Source organism: Monopterus albus, unplaced genomic scaffold, assembly GCF_001952655.1.
Source record: "Monopterus albus unplaced genomic scaffold, M_albus_1.0 scaffold108.1, whole genome shotgun sequence".
Lineage (NCBI taxonomy): Eukaryota > Metazoa > Chordata > Actinopteri > Synbranchiformes > Synbranchidae > Monopterus > Monopterus albus.
This window is the reverse complement of record NW_018127988.1, coordinates 129,784-153,065: the sequence shown is the minus strand read 5'-3', so window position 1 is coordinate 153,065 and position 23,282 is coordinate 129,784. Positions and strand designations below refer to the sequence as shown.

At 43.4% G+C, this 23,282-nt stretch overlaps 2 protein-coding genes across 2 annotated transcripts in view; one reads left to right on the top strand and one right to left on the bottom strand.

Moving 5' to 3' along the window:
* LOC109966257 (sphingosine kinase 2) overlaps positions 1 to 9,498 on the top strand; it is a 48,722-nt gene extending 39,224 nt beyond the window's left edge. Inside the window, exon 5 of the mRNA XM_020610970.1 lies at positions 3,393 to 9,498. Within this exon, the coding sequence (XP_020466626.1) occupies positions 3,393 to 3,921 (529 nt within the window). The 3' untranslated portion in view covers positions 3,922 to 9,498. The remainder of the gene's footprint in view (positions 1 to 3,392) is intronic.
* The window catches only part of ube2o (ubiquitin-conjugating enzyme E2O), a 30,985-nt gene continuing 16,243 nt past the window's right edge, over positions 8,541 to 23,282 (bottom strand). The window contains exons 7-23 of the mRNA XM_020611003.1: positions 22,648 to 22,757; positions 22,363 to 22,513; positions 21,966 to 22,023; positions 21,114 to 21,276; positions 20,377 to 20,532; positions 18,775 to 18,929; positions 18,407 to 18,519; positions 18,003 to 18,131; positions 16,607 to 16,696; positions 16,146 to 16,464; positions 15,601 to 15,968; positions 15,262 to 15,442; positions 14,463 to 14,599; positions 13,792 to 13,995; positions 12,860 to 12,917; positions 11,252 to 12,074; positions 8,541 to 10,924 (exon numbers count right to left, since the gene is read on the bottom strand). Coding sequence (XP_020466659.1) covers positions 10,897 to 10,924; positions 11,252 to 12,074; positions 12,860 to 12,917; positions 13,792 to 13,995; positions 14,463 to 14,599; positions 15,262 to 15,442; positions 15,601 to 15,968; positions 16,146 to 16,464; positions 16,607 to 16,696; positions 18,003 to 18,131; positions 18,407 to 18,519; positions 18,775 to 18,929; positions 20,377 to 20,532; positions 21,114 to 21,276; positions 21,966 to 22,023; positions 22,363 to 22,513; positions 22,648 to 22,757 — 3,243 coding nt within the window. The 3' untranslated portion in view covers positions 8,541 to 10,896. The remainder of the gene's footprint in view (positions 10,925 to 11,251; positions 12,075 to 12,859; positions 12,918 to 13,791; positions 13,996 to 14,462; positions 14,600 to 15,261; positions 15,443 to 15,600; positions 15,969 to 16,145; positions 16,465 to 16,606; positions 16,697 to 18,002; positions 18,132 to 18,406; positions 18,520 to 18,774; positions 18,930 to 20,376; positions 20,533 to 21,113; positions 21,277 to 21,965; positions 22,024 to 22,362; positions 22,514 to 22,647; positions 22,758 to 23,282) is intronic.

Sequence of the window (23,282 nt, the reverse complement as noted above, 5' to 3'; positions counted from 1 at the left end):
GGATTAGGAATGAGCACATCAGAGGGACAGCTCAGGTTGGCTGTTTTGGGGACAAGGTCAGAGAGGCCAGATTGAGATGGTTTGGACATGTGCAGAGGAGGGATAGTGGTTATATTGGTAGAAAGATGTTGGAGATGGAGCTGCCAGGCAAGAGGTCACGAGGAAGGCCAAAGAGGAGATTTATGGATGTGCTAAAAAAGGACATGAAGTTAACTGGGGTGAGAGCAGAGGACGCTGAGGATAGAGTTGGGTGGAAACGGATGATTCGCTGTGGCAACCCCTAATGGGAACAGCCGAAAGAGGAAGAAGAAGAAGACTGTAGTTTAATTCAGTGGTTCCCACAGAACCTGAAGCAAATTCAAAGTCAATGGAAAGTTTGAATCAGTTTCATAAATGTACAAGGATGAGGAAAAAGAAGAACAGCATTTCTGTGGAGTCCAGAGTCTAGTCAGAGGCTGAGCTGAGCACAAACACACAGTCCATTGCTAGGTAGCATACAGCTAATTATGAACTCTTGGTATACTGGCTGTTTGGGGTGAAGAAACATAAATGATAGGGATGGTTGAATTCACATGAATCAGGAGAGGTGAAAATTCATTTCACTTTGTCTGAACACACCCGGGGCCTCTCCCAGGGGTCCAAAAGATAAATCTGAGGGGTCGAGAGCTGATTAATATGAGAAAAGTTCTTAGTGAAATACAGTAATGGGTAAGATGAGCTCCTTGGACCTTGAACAGTTTTTTAAAATGAAACATTTATGAGGTTTAAGAAGAACAGGTTTCTGAAGTGGAGCTGCTAACCACTAGTGATGGGCCGATCTACATCTCTTCAGTTCCGAGTCATTTCTGATACACAATTGCAGAGACAGTCATGGATTCCGATACAAGAGCTCTTTCATTGCAGTAAAACAATCAATACTTATAAACAAAATATTAAATATGAGTAATGATGGATAAGTGCAACTACTAGATGGTCTGAGGCCAAGTACACACACTTCTCCAAATTATTGCACATTTACAAATCTCCAATTTTGGGTTCTCCATAAACATGTGGCTTTGGTTTAGCAAGATTTCACATTTACCATTTAAAATGTAGCCAATGTTGGGACATTAATAATTTGTTATTAATAAAGAAAAATCTGTCTTAACTGTCTGTCGAGGGTCCAGTGGCAACTGAATAGAGAGGTTCACCTTTGTTGCTGCTCACATCTGAGGTCCAAAAATATGCTGTGACGCTCTTGGCTTTAACATCTAACTGTGATGACACTCAGTCGTATAGTTCGGGTATATCAGTCTGTGAAATGTATTTTCTATATGGCAGGTTATACCTGGGCTCTAAGTGCTCCAACAAACTGCGAAATAGTGGCTGGTCATTGAGTATAACAAAGTTGAGAAACGTCTTTGTGATCTCTTCGGGTTGACTGCGGGAAGTATATCGCGTTTCCAGAAACCAGCGAGAGTCGGCTACCTGGTGGCATCTTCTTGTCTGTCGGCTAGCATAACTCCCGGTACTCTTTAATGTGAAACCTCTGCAGGTGCTTGATTAAATTGGTTGTATTGTACGATGCAACCGTACTTCCACCCCTCGGCACGCTGGCTTTACACACACTACAAATAGTTGTCTTGTTTTGTTTTTTTGGCGTTTCCAGGCTAAAATAACTCCAAACAAACGACATTATAGTCAAACGAACAGCTAATGCTATTTGCTCACTGGGTTACAGACTGAAGTTGGCGCGAGTTTATGGTAAGATATGGAATGGAATAAGGATCGGTGACGTGTTTCGTTACGTTACGTTAGGTTACGGCAGGTTTACGGTCCAGCGCAAGCTGCGTACTGGAAGTATGAAGTAGCATAAACTAAAAGCACTTAAGTAAAACACATGTACTAAAGTAAAGTCCACTCATTTATTCAGGTTGTTCCTTTAACTTGTCATCTGTCTGTAGTTACTTTCCATAGTGGTTGTTAGCTGGAGTTAAAAAGATAAAACTGTAAGGGGACATGAGTTAGAAGTGATTAGAAAGAACCAAAGTCTTCAAATGTAGATGAGGCTGTCTGGTGAATACATTCAGGATGATGAGTCAGGGGATAACTGCAGGGTGACAGCAAGGGAACTCCACTGAGACGTCCTGTCATCACTGTAATTGGGTGGTAACAGTAGACAAATGTAGGCGGAGGGGTGGGGGCGGGTGTGTGTGTGTGTGTGTGTGTGTGTGTGTTTGGGAGGGTTACCATGACCTTCCACCCCTGTCTCCATTTTCCCAGATGGGGTCGTCTTTGTTGTCTGACTGGCCTGTCATGTCTCAAGGCCCATGAACTGATTCTCTCCCACCTCCAAGATTTGTCCCAGAGTGTCCTGGTTTATTGAACCCACCCCCTGACTCATCCTACTCCCTTATCCTCACCTCTTCATGGGTTTCTCCCTCCTCCACTACCCTCTCCCCCCCTCTGTGTTTGGAGAGTACACAATAAGGTCACACAGCCTGGTACTGTATAGCACTCCTCTTATAATAGACACAGGGGCCTCAACCCACTTCTTAACCCAAAAATATTATATGTCTGTTTTTATTTTGCTGTCTGCACCCAAGCTAGATTTTTAATGGTGTGGCCTCTTAGAAAACCACTGTACTGTATGGCTGAAACACTTAGTCAATTAATGTTTAATAAGGAAGAGTGCTAAAAGTTTGCTATTTTCAGTTTCAAAACAAGATATTTTGCTGCCTTTCTGTATCAGTGACAGAACGTTTCTTTGGGTTTTGGACTTTTTGTTGGACACAAAGGTTATTTAAAGATGTCATATTTTATCACCATTTTCTTCATAACAGCGACCATTAGTTTCTCTGCACCCTAAACAGTCTGGTCATTTAATTTGAGTGGAGCTGCTGCCTTAGTCTAAATGGACCCTGTAGGAGCCATTTTAAAGACGTTTGTCTTCAAACAAACAAACATTTACATCACAACTAGAATTATGGCATATGGCTGGTCGGAGCCTTTTGGGCAGCATTTTTAACAAATATGTGAGTCTTGTGTTTTGTAATGAAGAAACGTGTCACCCAGTGCAGCAGCGTGTTTAACTGATGTTTTTTAGTTGTTTTTGAACAACAGAGGTCTATGACACAGGTAAACAAGCTAATCCAGGTTGGAGATTGACAGACATCAAGTCTAAGTAGAGGCAGTTCATAGATGGCTTTAGTGTGGGAAGTGTTGAAAATACTGTTATTATAGAAAATGACTGAACTTATCCTTTAAAGAAACATGTTTCAAATGGTCAGTTGCTGTTGCCTTTCACATGTAGCTACATCTTGAACACAACTTCCAATCACATAAGTTCACTTGAGGGCAACATGAGCCCAGCTCTTCCTGCTGTGACCAACACTCATCTTCTCCTTTTCCAGAGCCTCACCGGTCTTCAGTGAGAAGCTCCTGGTCAGCTGTGGTTTCCTGCTCTGTAAAGGACTGGTGTCCCCGATGGATCTGGTCTCCATCCATCTCTCCTCCAGCCCTCGTGTCTTCTCCTTCCTGTCACTGGCCTGGGGCTTCATAGCGGACGTTGACATAGAGAGCGAGAAGTATTGGGTGGTGGTGCAGGAGGAAGACTTTGTCCTCGTGCTGGCATTGTACCAGTCCCACCTGGCAGAGGACCTGCTGGCAGCACCAGACGCTGCCTTGAATGATGGTATCATCCATCTTTTCTACATTAGAGCAGGTATATCACGCGTTGCATTGCTGAGGCTGTTGTTGGCTATGGAGAAGGGCGCACATCTAGCTACCAGCTGCCAACATCTGGTGCACACTAAGGTGCAGGCACTGAGGCTGGAACCATATTCACCCAAAGGGATAATGACAGTGGACGGAGAAGTGGTGGAATATGGGCCGGTGCAGGCAGAGGTGCACAGAGGCCTGGCGAGATTAATCAGTGGCTGAACAGAACAAACACAAATGTTTAGCATTTCAAACCAGAAATGGATGGATGGAGCAAAGCAATGGATGTAGAACTTTTCTACTGCAATGTCTCTCTGTGGCACATAGAAGATCTGTTTCCTCAGAAAACTGTTATGGCGAATACATGCCATGTACGGAGACTCGGTGTCCAATATGAAATAAACAAGGAGATATGAAATATGTAATCATGGGAATAAATACAAACAAAACATTTTATTTTTCACAATAGCTGCATTTATTGCAGGTATCTTTTATTTCAAAATGTAATTTTTCCAGAGTTTGACATGAACACAATTTACAGCCAGGACTTTATGAGAAATCATGAAATAAGATCTGTTCTTATGGTTAAAATGTTAAGTCCAGGGGCTCCTTTATTTGCCATGAAAAGAGAATTAAAATATCTATAGGCACTGAGAAACAAGAACAGACTTTAGAAAAAGGGAATTTTTAAATAAGAAACTCCTGGAAATATAGAAACAATTTCAGAACAATGAGCTGTGATTTTAAATTGTATTGATTTATTTCTCTGTTATTGAAACACTGTGGGGTCTCCATAGCTGAATGTACTGTAGTAGAGAATGGCAGCATCACTTTACACACTCCTCTTCTTTTTGCTGAAGCTGACACGTCAGACTGAATTACTGCAGCTTATGCAACAGCAAATGATTCGATTTATGCTTTTGCACCTCCTCTGCAGTACGATGGAGACAGCATGTGTGTGTGTGTGTGAGATGCAGTAAATGTGAAGTAGTGGGGATGTCAGCGTGGGGTTGTCGTTGCTGCGGTGGTGATCAGGCTTTGCGGCTCTTTGTTGAACTCAGAGCCTCAAACACTTAGTTTAGGCCAAAGTGTCGAACTTGAACTGCAGAGGGGACAGCAGGTGGAGTCCGGGACGATGTCGTTCAGTCACACTGCTGAAGTTCACCAGGATTGTTTTGCCTGCCTGATTTCTGATCAGATCCTCTCATGTGTTTTGTGAGCTGCTTTGTGTCACGCTGAGCACCAGAGCTGCAGGCAGTGTCAGATTTGTTGCCTTAAAGTCTCAGTCGCTTCACCCTGATTGCCTAAACCAACCACATTACCTTAACAAGATTCATATACGTACTGTAAACCTAGTCCTGATATCTTCTGCTTTTAAAATTAGATTTCCTTCTGCTGTAACCTCCCTCCTAACATCCCTAGATACCACTCTTCTTCTTCTACTCTTTCTCCTGCTTTCGCCCAGTACTGCGGTATTCTGCAGAGTAGTCCCAGGCCTGTGTGTCTGGCCACAGCCGCTTTCACCTAGGTGGGTTTACCATTGAGCTTTAAGAGAGAAAATGATGACTGAGGTTTCTAACCTACACAGGCAGCGGGGTCAGGTTTTCTTTTTTTGTTGTTATTTATGTTTGTGATTCAGGTCAAACAAGTTTAGAATTAAATGAGGTATGTTTGATTTAATCTCCAAAAATCTGAATTGGACACAGAGAGGCTGAAAATCTGCTTTTCTGTTTCAGTCCAGCCTGAGTCCAAGTGAACTGGCCACTGGGTAACCTTAAACAATAGGTTTGGGGGTTGAATCTGGTTAAAACAGCACAATGATGAGTGAAGAGAGGGAGGGAGGGAAGCGAAGAGAGGAGGAGGAGGGGGAGATATCGACTTGTTAAATGCTGCATGAGGTAGGCGTTGTTGTGTTCCTGACAGAGTGTTCTCCTGCTCGCCACAACAAATCATCTGGGAGCATTAGCAAACTGGCCACACTCTCTCTCTGTGTGTGTGTGTGTGTGTGTGCACATATGTGGGGTGGGGTGGAGGGGGCATATATAGAAACAGTAATTTTAAAAGTAGGAAGCCTGACGCCATTGTGTGGTTCTAGGGTGGAAAAAGTGGCATTTAACCGTTGCCTGTCACTGTTATTAGGAAGAAAGGTCAGACTGTGAAGGCCTGATGTGACTACAGGGCCACAGTGAAAACACATTCTCATGTTTTGTGCTTTTATCAACATGACTGCGTTTGGCACTTTATAGACCTGAATTCTTATAAGAAGACGTTTTCTTCCAGTACTGTCTCAAAGCCTTCATGTGGCATCAAGGTCAATTTATTATTTAACTTATCCGCAGGCGCTTGTTTCAAAGGACTCTGCTGAAGGTGGCCAAGCACATAAGATGAAAATGGTACTTGAAATCATGTGTGATATTCTTTTCCTTTGCTGTCGTTTTATGGGACAAATGTGGTGTGTAGCAGCACAACCTGAGATGTTTCCTGCTAAGAGTGTCACATTTGGAAAAATATAGGGGCCTTACAAAGTGGAGAAATAACCATGAATTTGTGTAGCTACAGTTTTTTTTTCCAAGTTGGGAACCACAGAGCTAACATAAATCACAATTAGCTGTGTGTGTGTTTTTTTATTTTATTTTATTTTTTTTTACACCAGAGAGCTACAGCCCACTTTCATCTGTTTATTTTTTTTTCTAAATATGCAAAGTCAGATTTCTTGTGAGCAGCACTGTGGTCCCTGTGACTGCTTGATGTGCCTTGACTGTGCTGCCTCCTGGTGGTCAGAACACAGAGATGCAGTCACTCATCTGCCATTTGCTACTGGCTGAATTTGAAATGCTCATTAGTGTTTCCACGCCATTTTGTCAAACTATGCTGTGCTCTAAAGACAAAACTTAGGATTCACTAAAAAACATCTATCCTCATGTCAGAGAGATGAACCTGCAGACCAACTTGTTAAATGACCTCATCACATTTTCAGCCTCTATTCATGATGAAGAACTTGGAGCGACATTTCAACGTCTCTCTGTCGGCCAGTGCACCTGAAAACCTGAGGGTCGGCCGGGTATGTTGTTCCTCTGTAAGCAGCCTGACGACTGATGAAACTATCTCACTTTGTCTGAATGTTTGCATCTTTACCTACTGCCTCTAAACTGTTGTCTTGTGTGCTTAGATGTTTATGGTGAAGAGAAAATAGCTAAAATTGTTTTCTTGCACACTGAATATTGAGTGATTGATTCAAATAGAGATCTATTTATCTATCCGTTTCCATTTAGACAAGTGTCTATAATTTTTCTATGATTAAATTGAACATTCTGCTTAAGTGTTTTTTGACTGAAAAATAAAATAAACAACCAACAACCAGTCTGATTTGCTTTGTGAAGCTTTGGCTGCATCTGTTTTCAGAACACTTGGGGAAAGTACTCGCTGTTGCTGGTTTGAAACAGTCAAGTAGATATTATCCTTGATACATTATGATCATTTTGGGAAAAAGGCATAATTGTATAGTGCTTTTTTTTCTGCACAGAAGCATACGCAAAGTGCTTTAACGCTATTTGCCCATTCAGCATTTCGCTCGTCCACATTTATCCGCCGACCCTACGGTTAGAGAACAGCTCACCAAACTCCCGAGCCACAGCTGCCCTTTGGCACAGACAAGTAAAAGCTCCTCTGACTCCTACAGTACCAAACAGCAAGATCCCCCCAACTTTTCACACAAGCAGAGCTGCATTATTTGTAGTTTTGTCTTTTTCAGCAACATTTTGCAGGTTAACTTTAAATCTCTGCTGCTGCTGGTTCAAATCTACACCCAAACTTCAGTATCTTATAAAGGCTTCAGATAAGCTGTCCAAAGCACCCCGCCACACTAGATCTACACAAAAGTCAATGCCTGCCCCAGTGTTTGGGACACAGACCCATCATTTATCCATTTACTTCTGTACTCCACAGTTTCAAACTTGTAATTAAATAATTACATGTGGTTAAAATGTATTTTATACATTTTGGTTTAACCATGTAGAAATTACACAAGTGTTTATATATAGTTTTATTACCAATCTGAAAACTGGAGCACAGAAGCAAATGGATAAATGATGGGTCTCTATCCCAAACATTATGAAGAGCACTGTATTACAAGAAACCTGGGATACAGGTTATGTTTCCTTAAAGCAGAGCTGTTCTCCCAATAGACCTAATTATTGGCGTTACTTAATACCATGTGACCTGTAATTATGGGTGGGGTTGTGATTTCCTGTGTGCCTACATAATTATTTGCCTGATGAAGCCCGTGTTTGTTGAAATGTAACATTACCTAATTTATTCTTCTAGCATTTTTGTTCAGTGTGTAGACAATTTTTTACCCAATAAAACTATAACACCAGGCTTCCTTTTGATGAAAAGCTGCAGTCGATACAACCAGTAGATTAAAAAAGCCACAGTGTTTCTATGGTACTGCTCGCAAAGTTTAATACATCACTATACAGTTGTTTTAACACAACAAAAGGTAAACCATTAAAAAATTAACTCATAAGTACAAGACACACTCAGCATTTTGTACATTTCTGCCCCAAGCATCCACGTGACTTGTTAGAACTCAGGACGTTCTTAAATAAATACTGTATGTAGCGACATATTTCACTATAGTAGTGATGTCTGTACAGAGGGAATCAGGCTACAAATCATAACTTTATTAGTTCTGTTTTATATATCAATAACAGGCCACTGTGGAGATGTAGACATCATACAGTCAAGTCTTGTGTGTCGCCCATTCAAAAGGCTTAAAGCAACATGTTACATGCTTTGGCTGTTAAACAAACTTCTCGCATTAATAATATTATTGATGGTTTAAATCTGAATAATATACACACATACACAGAAATTGTACATAGCATAATGTGCTTGATATCCTGCTAGATTTTCCCTTTGAGATCTAACGACGTCGCTTCACATTTTCTGTTTCTGTGACTGATTACAAATGCGAGAGACGGAGCAATAATGGTGCCTCTGAATTCTTGGTTGAGCTGTGTGTGTCTATGTGTGTGTTTTTGACCTTTCCAAAACGCTGTAGCCACAGCTCTTATCTGAACTCTGACCATTAAAGACACATTCCTCCAAGAACTGTGACGGTGACATTTTACAGACAGCGTGCGGGGAAACAGCAAGTCAAGAAAGCAGGCAGCGTTACAGCTACAGCAGCCAGTGAAGAAGACCACACATCCTCCTCTGTAGTGTTGAAGGCAGCGAAATGACGGCGAAGTAAAACCCAGGAAGAGGACAAAATGTCACAGGAGCCTGGTTGCCACATCTGATACATGAAAACAAATTTAGAGAAAAAACAGGGAAGACAAAGCAAAACCGAATGACTCTCATTCATGACCTTGTCTTCCCCTTAAGTCTCTGCCACTCTTGGCCCATTGTATCAATTGCACAGTGTGCACTCTCATCCAGAAATACTCTTCAGTATCATGGTTCGCTGTTCAAGTACAATAACAGCCAACCAGCACTCTGCCGTTTACTTCAGATCACTGCAAACACAAGGGTTTGTCTGCCCTGTGTGATAATCAGAATTACAAGTACAATAAGAAGAAAAAGACCATGATGTTAGAGGTGGGATGCAGCCATTTAAAAAGATGTAAACAAAGACTTCCCCAGGAAGCACGGATGGACCCAAAGGTGAGTTTCACTTGCCATCCTAGTGAATTACAGCTCAATCTGTGGCGAAGCAGGATTGTTGTGGTCACTTGGTCAATAAAACCCAGACTGTTTTCATCCAGAGTCAAAATATGCAATGTACAAAAAAAAAAACAACAGCTCACAGACAACAGACACACCGGTTTCAGTTTCACCTAAAGCTGTAATTGGTGTAAATGCTTGTCAGTGGGGTCAACGGTCGAGGGATAACGCACTCAAATCAAGAAAACATGGAACCATAAAAAAAAAAAATCAAGCAGATTAACTAGAATATCAACAAACCTTCAGCATCAAACTCTATACGTGCAATTTTGAGTGGAGTCCGAGAACAGTGACGGCACCAGACTCATGTCCAAGAAGTAATAAAAGAGGGGAACTCTGCACTGCTACAGGAGAAAACACTACAACAGGCTTTTAGTGGTTGTTAATGGGCCTGGGCCTGTACAGGTTATTGTCTAAAGCAGGCATTATGCAGCTCTGCACACACTGGTCTGAGATCATTAAGAACAATTCAAGTAAGGCAACATGTTGACATGAGATGACGGAATGGATGGTGGTTCTCTATTTATTCTCCAAATGGTCTCATTTGCAGTGATGTGAGTTTACCTCAGTCACAGAACAGTGGAGCAATGCGAGTAAAGCTCTGACTCTGCGAGCGTCACACTGCCAAAGCACAAAGTTCCAGTTTAATGATCACCTTTGCTAAATTGTCCAGAAAGCAAATGGACAAGCTGTATGTGGAGGTAGCAGCTGTGTTAAGCTTCGATCAGAGAAGCCGCCCGGCTGTCGCCCTGGGCCTGGCTGGCTTCTCCACTCGCCGGACAGCTGCAGCAGAGATGGATCCTGTGTAAACTCTGTCACTCGATGTTCACCGTGTGGTTCAGTGCGAGTTGTTTGCGAAGGAAACGTACAGTGGAAGAAGTGGTGAAGCTATTGTTGGCAGTTTTACTGACATTCAGTACGTTCTACTTGAATATTTGTGCAGTGTGTGTGTGAGAGAGACAGAGAATTTGGCAGAATGCGTACAACCAGCGATTTCTATTTAAAAAGAACCCTCCTGGTCAGTCACCTCTGCAGACCAGTTTGTCTGTTCATTTGTTGTAGTGCAGGATGGTACAGCAATAATATCAGTAGTGCTACAGATAGCCGCATTTAGTCCAACAGCCCAAGAAAGCTGGGCTTTGCAGTTTTTCAGTGGAGTCCAGCCAATTACGAATCTGATTTACATCTTTTAGGCTGTTAACAGGTAAATCCCGCCCATATGGAGGCTACTGGGGGGCTTGGACGAGGTTGGAGAGGGGGTGGAAGAGGGTTCATGGCACTGAGTTTTCATTTTATTCAGTCCTTTTTTGCATCCACACCTCCATCGCTGAAGTCCTGCTGAGGCCAGGTGAGAAACTCTGTCTCCAGTAACAGCTCTGCATTTCTACCTGTGTCCATGGATAGATGAGCAATGGGGAAGCTTCCACAGGTTTGTGTAACTGGGTGACAGCATGTGAGGTCCACCCCCCTTTATCCATCGCACTCATCTGCAGGGATACTGAAGGAGAACAAAGACATGATCAAGTGGAATCTAAACCTGAACCTGCTCTGTCTTCTGATCCAAGGTGCCACTCTCCTGCAGCTGTGGTTTGAGCGAGAGGAATTAGGGGAGAAAAGCAGAACGTTTTGGAGTTTGGGGGCAGCGGGAGAGGTGCAGACTGAGAGGTGGAGGTTATGGACATAGTGCAGCTCTGGACAGGGGTACAGCAGACTGACAAACGTAGCCTCACCAGACAAATAAGGCAGATGATAAGGTAGAAGAGAAGAAAGAACAGAGCAGGGAACAGTGCAGAGGTGTGTTGGGGAACGGTGAGGAGGCACTTACTTGCCCTCTGTGTGCTCAGTGATGCCAGCTGCAGCCAGCGCAGCTCGATACTGCAGCAACACACCTCGAACGCTCTTCACAAACCCTTTAGACAGCGGGAAGAGTGGGAAGCCGATGTCTGGGTAGCCGCTGCCCTCTGGGAGGAAACTCCTGTAGCTCTTTCTCCGCTTCTTTGGTCGCACTGCAGGCTGGCTTCCAGTGGAGCCCACCCCTCCTCCGCTGACAGTGGCAGAACCTGATTCTGACATCCCGCTACGAACTGCAGAGCCAGCCCTGTTTTCCTCTCCCAGAGAAGAGTTACCCTGGGTGCTGTCACAGTCTGAATTCTGGCTCAGCTCCTGCTGAGAAGCCACTGTGGTGGAGGGACTCAGCCCTGAATCCTCCAGCTCCTCCTCCATAATACTGGTGACTCCTGTTCCGGTGGATGCCTCCTCCCCAGGCTTACTGGGGCTGCTGTGGGCCACCACCACAGGCACTGACCTCAATGGCAACTGCTCATCCAGAGGCTCCACAGATGAAGGTCTGTCCTTTAAGTGTGGAGGCCGAGACGGCGCGTATGCTGCCTGACCCCGCTCTGTGGCGTCGTTCAGCTCAAGCCACGCCTCCAGACGGTGGATGAGCCGCCAGCCACTGGAAACAAAGTGCTCCTGGATCTCCTGTTTGAACACCTCCACCGGATTCTGCAGAAGCTGCGTCATAGATTGGACCATCTTGATCAGGGCCATCTCGTTATAACAGCGGCTGTTCTCATAGCCCTCCTGTAGGCCTCTGTCACTGTCGAAGCCAGCCTCGTTATAGTAGGGCTCATTGACAAGGATCAGGCCTGCAGGGAAGATACACAGGTGACCCTAACACCTGAACAGCTCATTATAAGAGAAACACAACCAGACTGAGTTACAAACAACAGACCGATAGATTAACTTATTAACTTGTGAAAGTTTAAATTTGACAAATCAAAGTTGGGCTGCTTGACAAACCAGTTAGTGTTGTGAAATGCAGACAAATGCAAAGAAAGGTGGAATACAGGGCCAGACCTTTATGCCATAAACCATGTTGACAATGCTCTTAATGTATGTTGAAGTAAATATGTTCATAAAGATTCATATCTCTACATTTCACCTTTACCAGTAGCTGTTTCAGTAGCAGCAGTATGGCAGTGGAACAGAGAAGTTCATATAGCACAATGTGGGCAATAGCACATTTCATTCATGCAGCAGACGTTCAAGGAAAAACTGATTTGAGCGACGGGGGGCCTGTGCTCCAGCAGAGCGCTATGTCTAGCAATGCCCCTGGAATAAACCATGCCGACAAAGAACAGCAGGTGGTTCACAGACGTTATTTGACTGTAATTAAACCAGGAGATGGAGAATGTGCACTTCTACTGCACTTCGTGGTGTAAGTGTTAACTGTGAGACAGTGATAAGTGAATTAAAATCTGGACTCGTTGTCTGGTGGGCCAGACTGCAGAGACATTTTAAGTGGTGGAATGTCTGTGCATGAGGCAGATATATTTAGTTGAATAACTGCAGACACGGATAAAACATTTTTGGGCTGCAGAGAAGGGGGAAAGAGCAGTGTGTGTGTGTGTGTGTGTGCACGTGCACTAACCTTGTATGGAGATGAGGACTTGCAGCAGACTGGACTTGCTGGTCCATCTCTCAGTGCCCTGTGGACAGCACCACAACAAAAATCAGCACAGACCAGTAGCTTTCTAAAGCAGACAACGTGGATATCTGCACTGGAAAGAGACTTCAAGTTTAATTTCTACTTTATTTTAATGTGAAACTAAGTACTGTACACTTGAAGCATAATCAAACTGCTGGCATGTGAAACAACTGCACATACTACAGACATCATGTGAAACTTTTCAAAATCAGCTCTTATCTCAAAGCGCATGGTCACATGTGCACTGCTGTGGATCCACATGAGTGACATCATGTCAGAAGACCCAGAAAGGTTTATTTACTGCTCTGTAGTTTCTGGGTATTTCATGCAGATGCCATCAAAAGCTTTGCTAGGGGAAAAAAGTATTGGATCTGCAACTAATGATCATTTCATTACTGATTTATGTCATTTAACATTTTCTTTCAATGCTTATCTCGTTAGTTAGTTTAACTCTAGTATAACATTTTCCAAGAGTCCAAGGTGACGTCTTCATATGTCTCTAACCAACAGCCTGAAACACCAAGAGTTTAGAGGTGAACAGAAAAGCCTGAACAGATTAATAAACTCCTTTTGTCCTACCGTGTAACTGGCTAATCGTTGGGGTATGGCACCCCACCATTTGTGCTCCACCCAGTTGCAGTATTTGAAATTTTAACACAAAATTGTCCAACTCAAGGACACGTTGCATGACAAGGATAAAATCTGTTATTACATTTCTATTACTTTTTTAACTTCTTAAATAAAGCATGGTTCAGAAGAGCAGGTCTGAACTGGTTTAGGTAGGCCAGACCACCGCGTCACCAAGTGAAACGGCCAGGTGTTACTGCAAGTCAGTGACACACCTCTTCATAGTTTACCCGTCAAACAGCGCTCACCTTGCCAATCCAGGTGCCCAGCAAACTGACGCAGACCTTGCCGTTGTCGTAGAGGTTGGGATTGAGGCGGCCGCTGCACTGTGACAGGTAGCAGAACAGAGGTGGCACAGCTGGGTAGATGTTGGGCAGCTGGATGTCAAACAGGAACAGACCGTCCTCGTAGGGCGTACGAGTCGGCCCTCTGATCAGAGCGGAGAACAGGTCCTGTGTTGGAGAAGGCAAAGACACTTTGGACACATTTCCTGATGTAATATAAGACTATTTGATGTCGAGAACAAACTGTGCCTCAGCGACGAGACAAACTCTGCTGAAGGGAGGGTTATTTCAGGCACGTTTATATGAGCTGTTTGAAAGATATGAAATGGCTCTGTGTCAGGCACCACTGGTAAATGCCGCTCCCTGCTGCTGATCAAACAATGACTGGCAGCCTCTGTCCGACACCTCTCTGGAGCTCCAAGAAACAGACCATTCGTACTTTTTTTTGAATTCTTTTTTTGTCTCTGTTTTAGAGCAACCTCACTGTTTAGATCATTTAAACAATTATTTACATGCTACACATTTACGCCACTGAATCGCTCATTTTACCAAGTATGCAGTAAATATATCAGGTAATATAGAGGAGATACACTATGTGCTGCTTATTGCCAGGATATAAATGACAGTAGACCCACCATGCGGTCTTCAAAGGTTTTGACCATGATGCCATCAGGCAGTGATGTTGCTAGTAGAGCCATTTCCTTCCTCACTGTGCTGAAGAACTTCTTCGCCTCCGCTGGCTGAAACTCCATTTTCTTGAATGAGTGAGTGTCTAAGACAAGAGAGTGCAGACAAACCGTGACTGAATCCAGACAGAAATTTAGATGTACAAGCAGAGAACTCATCAGGCTAAAAGATGTGTGTGGCTGTGACCAACACGTATGAATACAGAATGGAAAAGGGAGGCAGCTACTCTCACTCAGTAATGAAGAAATGTGGTCTCCTGTTTGGTGTCTATCCTGAGCTGTCTGTAAACCAGCCCCGTCTGCCTAGCGAACAATGCAGTACAATAAAGCTTTGCTTATTTACATTAGATTTTTATGCTAGCTACATTGGTGTGTTTAAAGGGATTATGTATGTAACCATGCATTGGTCTGTTTTGATAATCATTTGCAAAAATTATATTATTTGTTAGTCAGCTGATGTACAGTTTGTTGCACCAAAGCATCCCTAGTTTACATCGTCATTAGGAAACAGGAGAGGATGATAGAGCGGTTAGGAGTGGCTTCTGGTGTCAATTTGTTTAGAGTCTCACTTAAGCAGATTAGAGAGGCAACCTCAGACTTTGAGGACGGAAGAGACAATAAAAGAAAACCAAAAGAAACTAAGGGAAGGTTCAAAGAATCAAAACACAAAGAAGAAGAGATAAAGAATGTAAGCAGAAAGAGAAACAGGGAGGAAAAGAGCTACCCTTTGTATTCACTCATCTCTCACCTGGTGCCCATTCTAGCACAGAGAACACCTCTCCCTTGGCACTGGTAAAGGTGACGCCGGGCTTGCCGCCACTCTGTTGGCACAGTACTCGTGTGTCGCTGAGAAACTCATTGGGCCATTCATGTCCACCGACCGGTGTCTGTGGCTCCTGCTGGGGCTTTTCCTCTCTAACTCTCTCTGCCTGAACAGTAACACACCAGCAGGTTAGAATGCGGTCTCATGATTTGGACTGCACTGGCATATTTGTGCAAAAAAAGAAATCGGTTCTTAAGACATAAAGGATGTAGAGGAATCTATTGGTGTAAAAAAAATGATGCTGTTGAATCGTTCAACACCTACCTCTGTCCCTGCTCCACCACTCCCCACTGCTTCCACCACAGCCTCCATCCTCTCCTCCTCGACAATGGCCACGTTATCCAGGGTCTTCCTGAGGTTCTCCTGCAGCTTCTTGAAGTCGTCCAGGAAGCGTTTCTCCTTGGTCGGCTTCTCAGGCGCCGTGGGTGTCACTGAACTTGCTACATTAATTGTAGAAGTAGGTTCAACGGAGGTCGGGGAGGTTGGAGAGCCGCCAGTCCACAGCTGCTCCACGGTCATGTTCTTCAGGCTCTCCAGGATCTTTAAGGCCTCTTTCAGCTCCCTGAACCCCCGAGAAGCACCGTCCTTGCTGGGCTTCTCTGCTCCATTCACTGCTCCTCCTGGAGTGGTTCCTGGACAGAAAAAATAGGTGTTATTGTCAATATAATTACAGAAATTGCCCTGTAGAGAAGTTAGCCCACACATGGCAACACAAGATTTAAGTAGAATGGTTTTTGCTTTGCATTGTGAAGTGACACTATTCCCTTGAAATGAACAATAGTATAACTGTCATAGGATAAGCACCCCACCTCCTCCAGAAGCAGGACTGGCCACAGATGCTTCTCCCTCCTCTCCAGCGACTCCCTTAGTGGGGCTGGTGACCCCAGCTTTGACACCCTCCTGTGGGGAGAGGATGAACGTCGTGAAGCCAGTGGGTGTGGGGGTTGGGGTCGCTGTGTCAGTGACATCTCCAGTGTTGACGTGACTGTCGTCCTCTGTGGTAAGACCATTATCCGTTTCCCAGCTGTCGCTCTCATCCTCCCACTCCTCAGTGGACAGGACACTGCTCGTCTCCTCCACCGAGTCGTAGTCCGTCTCCTCAATCTCAGACTCCACATTGTAGAGGTGCTGTGTGTGATTATTAGAAGACTATCAGCGACAGACTTCTCTCTTCTAATGTCAAAAATGTAACCGAGTTTCATCACAGACAAACATTTAATATGCCGTTCAATGCAAAATAAAGTTCGATTAAAAAAGGGTAGATATTTACCTGCGGCAGGACGATGGTCATGGAGTTGTCTGCCCACACCACCTCCACTTTGCTGCTCACATCCACCCTGGACACCTGGCCCACTGACGTCTGAGAGAAGGTGGATGCAGAGATACAACCCTTATTTACAAACAACACCACAAAATACAAAGCAAGACTAAACGAGTCTAGAATCCTGTTTAGACTTGGTTTTGAAATGCGTCCTTGGTGATCGGATCACAAGTGGACAGAGCTAAATACTCATGTAAAGCTGTGAGATGGACTGCGACCCTATCATTGAAACCACTTGTCAAGGTGGTCTGGCACGCATCTATTCCAGATATCATTTGTAGTGTAAATGATAATGTGTCTTGAACCAGAGCATATGAGCCGAGTGGAGTGGTGGGAATTTCCGCTCCACTCCCCTGCTCAAAGCCGCACTGCTCATTATCGCTCAACTCAGGTTGCATCCTGCTCCACTCACTCCAAATAAAGGGGGAAAAATCTGCATGCATTCACTTTTAGCTTAAACCGTAGCCTGACTAATGGTACTTGTCTGGCAACAGACCGATATAATAACTGTGCATGTGGCCTTTTCATCTTTTAGCGTAAGTGATATAGCAGTAATAAAATCTGAACACAAGTGGTCTGCTGGACACCTTGAAGACATATGGATGTGGACAGGTGTGAACAGTGATGCATCTCAGGTGTCCACTTGTGTTCGAATCATGAGACATTTCTAAAACAAGTCTAAACAAGGCCTAAGAGGCTTCAAAGATGTTTTATATGGTACAGACTGTAAAGCGCTACAGTATACAACTATGACTATATAGATATAACATGACTTGACTGAAAGAACAAGGCCTCACTAGCACACACCAGAGGCAGCAGTGTTTAGTGAAGGGAGAAATATTCATATAGCCTTACCAGAAGTAGGGTTAACAAATGCTAACATGTTTCCTTAAGGTTACTGTAAAAGACCTCAAGGTCATAAAAAGAGAAAAGTCTGGTTTTACTGGCTGGATGATTAAACAATTAGAGTGGTGCAGGAGAGGAGGACAGTTTTGATCACAATGTTGTTCCCCAGTACATTTTCTGGAAATCTGTTTGTAGAGCAACATATTCAACACTCAGGGCCAGTTTATTAGGTACACCAAGCTAAAAACCAACACCCTGCAAATAAATAAATCCTCCCTCCATGAAGGTGATGCTGTTGTCTCAAAAAGATGAGGCCACTGTATCCTCATTTTGCAGGCGGTGGTTTGTGGTGCTGTTGGACTGTATTGTGTTACACTGACAGGTGTTTCTTATATTTTGTCTTCCCCCTCTAGGTCAGTGAGGGAAAACTAAATACAGGAACACTTCAATACAAATGAAAGAGACGCATGAGGAAGGGGAGGTTTTTAACTGTTCTCACTTCATTTTCACAGTCGTTCTGTCCGTTCTCCGAGTTCCATATTCTGATGACAATGTCGGTGGTGCGAAAGTGGAAATCTGGGTGATCTGCGATGTCGTACACGCTGACATCCTCCTCCACACCAATAACCTGGATTAAAACAAAAAGAACTACCAGTCTTGATTCATTTCTGCTATGAACCTGAGGAGCTGTGTACTGTACAACAGCCTGATGTGCAGATGCAAAACCATCTGCTAGCACTATATGAAGGTATTTAGTGAAGTTGCTATGGTTACTGCATACTCCCCCCCACCATCTACCTCATCTTACTTTTCCCTCCCTCATACGAGCACACGTACATTCAAAACACTCTCACTGTCTTTAAAGCACAATCACAGTTACAGTATGTCTTTCTAGCGACTGACCTCCACATCATCACCGGTGGAGTTGAGCTTGATCCACTTAACGACACATGTTCTGCCCTTGTGATCGCCAGACTGAATCACACCATACACTCCTGGGTCCTGCAGGGCCTGAGCTGCAGGGAGCACACAAACCATTTCAGAGCAAAACAAAGAAAAATATTTACAGTCACCTAAAAGCTAAACTTTATCTAGTCGTAATATCACAGCATCTAAGTAAATCTCTGGATTGTCAGACACAGTTTCAGCAAATGACCATAATATGTACCATACCAGGTATTAGGTGGCAGAGTGGCCTATATATATATATAACATGACACGTTGCAGCAACAACAACAACAACAAAAATCAAATTATTTAATATTCCTTACGTCGTTTGTCTACTACAAAGTCCCCGGGACAGAACTCGTGGCTGTCAAGGTGCTGGATGGGAATGAGGTTGTTTGATCGGATCCCCTTCTCCATCCGCCCATCCTTCCACATTACGTCGGCCGTGGTCTTCGTGGATACAACTTCCACTGCCATCCTGCATCAAAACCAAGCAATAAAAAGACACACACACACACACACACAGATCAGACTCACATATGACTACAGCAAAAAGGTTTGATTGATTTGTGGTCTGTGGCTGATGAGTCTTTAATTTGCAGCATTTAAACACTCAAAAGTAAATAAAACCTGTCCCTTGCCTCCTGCTGTATCAAGGACCCATCCTCTCTTGTGATTACTTTTTCTTCATCATAAAAATGATGCTACAACTGGACATTCCTGCAACTACTTCAGCCCCCTTCTTATCTGCTGTATAACTCCTTTTTACCACTACAGTCATCTGTTGTTACCTCAGTCATCACTTGTTCTTTCCTCTTCTCATCACTCTATCCATCCAACTTTTTAATTCACTTGTTACTTTATCTCAGCAACCAAACTCTTACTGGGGCATGAGTCAAAATTCATCTCATGGAAAACCAAACTGCTATCAAACTGAAACTGAGAAAAAAGTATTTTTATTAATTAACAATTTACTACTACAAGTGAATATCTGTTAGACTGATCTTTGCATAGACAACCTTTGTTAGGTGTCTTTTACCTCACGTGTTTACATTTTTCTTTTCTTACAGTTTCAAGTCAAATGAATGGTGGTGACAAGCAAGGTCCATCTACTGAACATGTAGATTTAGAGTTAGGTCAGTCTCATCTTCCAGCATTAATCATTTACATATGGCCAAAAATCCCTTATTGCCAATATCATCATAAAGCACACAGAGGTCAAAAGCAGAGGGTTTATGCTGATCTGTAAAAACATCTCATAATCAAAAGCGGAACACGGATAACACCGGCTAAAACAGTCCGACTCCTCAAAGGTTTTGTTTAGGAGATTTTGAGTTACGCTGGTAACTAAATGACAACAGGAATCTGCAGTCTTGTGGTATTAGTGAGCTGAATTGTTCGGTTGAGAAAATGACACCATCAGTTGACTGCACTAAAGGGCTTTGTGTCGGTGCTGTCGAGCTGCAGTGTCACCATCAGACAGGCTGAGACATGAGCCCTTTGGCAAGAAACACAGACTCTGGACAAACAGACACAGTGCTGTCGGGCTTTCCAGGGAAAGCAGGCGTTGGCCGTTTTAACAGCCGGTAACAGATGATGTCATTTGTCTTAATTATTTTCACCAACTTCCTGATACAGTAATAGGAGAGGTCAATTAATGTGTAGGAAGCACCGTCATCAAATACATCAGCCCTGCAGATGTGCCAGATGTCAAAACATTAAAGGCAACCAATTAATCACTGGTCGCTGGTGAGAAACACAGTCACCATGATAAGGCTACTGTGTGAATATATGGATATATGGAGTGAGATGCATATTAGTAATGTAAGTACTGTAGTATATGGATGGTAGATGCACAGACACAGAGAAATGAAGGAATAAAAGAAAAATCCTATTTGTACTGTCCCCCCCCATTGTGAACCCACCGATCTCCAGGCTTGAACTCGCGAGAAAACTTGGTCCTCTTCTTCTTGTGCTTCCTCTTCAGGTTGCGGATGGAAAGCGGGATGCTCTTCTTTCGGTTTGTTCCCAGACCGCCACTCTGAGAGGAGGCCGTGGAGCTCGCTGATGACGTCAGAGAGCTGTTTCCAGAGCGAAAGTCACAGGTTCATTATTCAGACCTCTTATTTGGAAAATAAATAAATGAACGCACACACACACACACACACACACACACAGGAAGTTCTTCATATTAAATTAGGAAACAAAAGACTGAAGCAAAAATTGTGTCATTTTCATTTATTTTCTATCTGTAGAATATTGTTTTGATCAATCGTCTGCCCCAGATGTTGTCAGTAAATAGCGAAAAATGACCCTCAGGATTTACACGAGCCCAAAGATATTTCTCTGAAGCACAAGTTCTGTCGTGATATTAGTTCATAATCAATGGTATTCAGTTTGTAATCAGTAAGACTAGAAAACGTGGTAAATGTTTACCTTTGAAAATATGAAGCAAGACATCTGAACATTTAATCTTCACAAAAGAAGTTCTCGTTGCAGCTCAACTGTTTCAGATCACATTAAACTTTACGAAGCAATGGCAAGTAATCGTGTTCATAGCCTTTAAGTGGAAAAGTGGCTGAAGCTGGGTGCTCATCCAGAGCTTCCCACATTTCAATACATTCACAAGTGAGAAAAAAAGGAGAAAAAAATGCCAACAGACCTGGTGTCGTCGGTGTCTTCTGCAGCTTCATCGTCAGCGTCCTGCTCCCCGTGTTCAGCCGAGGTGTCGTTGGTATTCTGGGAGTCCAGGGCGTGCTGGATGGGCACCACGAGGCCGTTTTTGTTGGGATGAGCCGAGTCTGTCTGCTCTGATCTGTGTTCGCCTGATAAGAGGCCACAACAAAAGAGCACGTGACAGTGTTTTAGCCTAAGGTAAGGACTGATCATTTCCAATAAGATAAATTGAGGTGGTACTCGACACAGTAAAAACACTGATTAAGAGAGCACATATCATTATATATTATTGACGTTCCTCCAGCTAGAAAGTAAAGTAAATGTAAAATGTAACCAGACATTTGAGGAACAGAACTCGCAGCCTGAGCGTGGCGACATAGAGATAAGACAGATTAGCTGGATCTGACAGAGTCAAGGGATCAAGCTTCACCTACTCAACTGATACTGGATTTGTGAGGAACATATCTGAATTGAACAATTTGAAATTTAAAAAGTCTAAAAGCATTTTTGACCAAAATGTGTTTATCGTGTAACATTTCTGAGAAAGATACCTTAAAGTAATTCAACGCATACCCTGAGAAAGATACCTTAAAGTAATTCAAAGCATACCTTATCTGCATTGAATTACATACAATTGTACAGGTGTACCTAATAAAGTGGTCAGTTAGTGTATTATCCCAGCAGTAGTCTGGCTCAGTCTATCATTTGCACTTTTCTATTTTTAGTTGAGTGAAATTCTTCAACAGTAGAGTCGTGCCTGAAGTCATGGCAGAACCAACGAAAAGACTGATGTGTGTCTGTACTATATGTTCGACTGGAACAAAGTGTTGCCTGGCACCTTGTGTGTCGGTGTTCTCCGTCTTCTTTCCCGAGTCTTTCTTGAACATCCTCTTCAACTGCAGGAGACAAACACACACACTGACAGTTTGAATGTGATCAAAAAGTACTGATACCAAGGGTTAACCCTACATCCGAGGACGACTTTCTTAAAACACACCTGGCACTGAAACCATTAATTCCTTAAGTAAAAAAATGTTATTTCAGGTGTTAATAGTTTCCTGAAACTCCTGCTTCCTCCCACAGTCCAAAGGCATGCAGCTTAGGTTGACTGGAGACTGTAAATTGCCCGTAGGAGTGAGTGTGAGTGTGTGTAGTTGTTTATCTGTTGCAACAGGTAAAAACTCCTTCAGCACATATAAATCTATAGCATACTTGGACACGCAAAAGAATCACACCTTTCTGGCCACAGGGTCTTCAGGCAAGACTGGGGCACCCTCGGGTCCTTCACAGATGATGCGTGTGGCGTCCCCTTTAGCAGGAAAGACATAGAGGGCCCTCTCTCCCAGTTGCCTCTGCGTGTGGTCGTAGTAGCCCAGACACCTCACTCTAAACCCAACCAGGGGAATAACAAGACACAGTAACACCAGATTTGTTTGTCTGGGATCAGGGCTGCTGTTCAGACATAACTAAAAGCAGAAGCCAATCTGTGAGAAGACATATGGATGGATATTTCAACTGACCTGCTGAGGTTTTCCTGTGTGATGGTGGAGGGGGGTGGATAGACGCTGTCGGAGCCTTTGGGGGAGTAGCTCTTGGTGATCCACGTCACCTTCAGCTCTACCACCTTTACCTGAGGACAGCCACCACCAAGACCATTTAGACAAGTTAAGACACATACTTTAGGTGCAAATCCTAATTTATTCAAATACATGACCCCAGAACACTTTGTCCTTCAAAAGAGAGAAGAAAGGTTTGCATGCAGCATGTAGTGCAGAGCTGCAGAGTTTGTGGTGGCGACCTCACACACCAGAAAAATATAGAAAGATGTTTATCAACACTGACAAGAGTATGTTGATTAGTCTAGATTTCCCATTATTTAACACAAAACTGGATTAGATGGTGGAGAAGTCTATCCATACAGAGCTCTGGGTGTAGTACTAGAGGTAAACTGAGCCTATTACTATGAAACTAATACCAGAAGCGCAGGTGCTGTGTTACACGAATGAGAACTGCTTTAAAGTTAGTCATTATTCATACGACAGGGTTCGAAGCGAATAGCCAGATACACCAAATTGCTGTCTCACACAAACCAGAACGCTGGTGCCAAAAGACGAGAAGTGTTAAGTGACAAAGAAAAGACTATCATCGCTGTCTT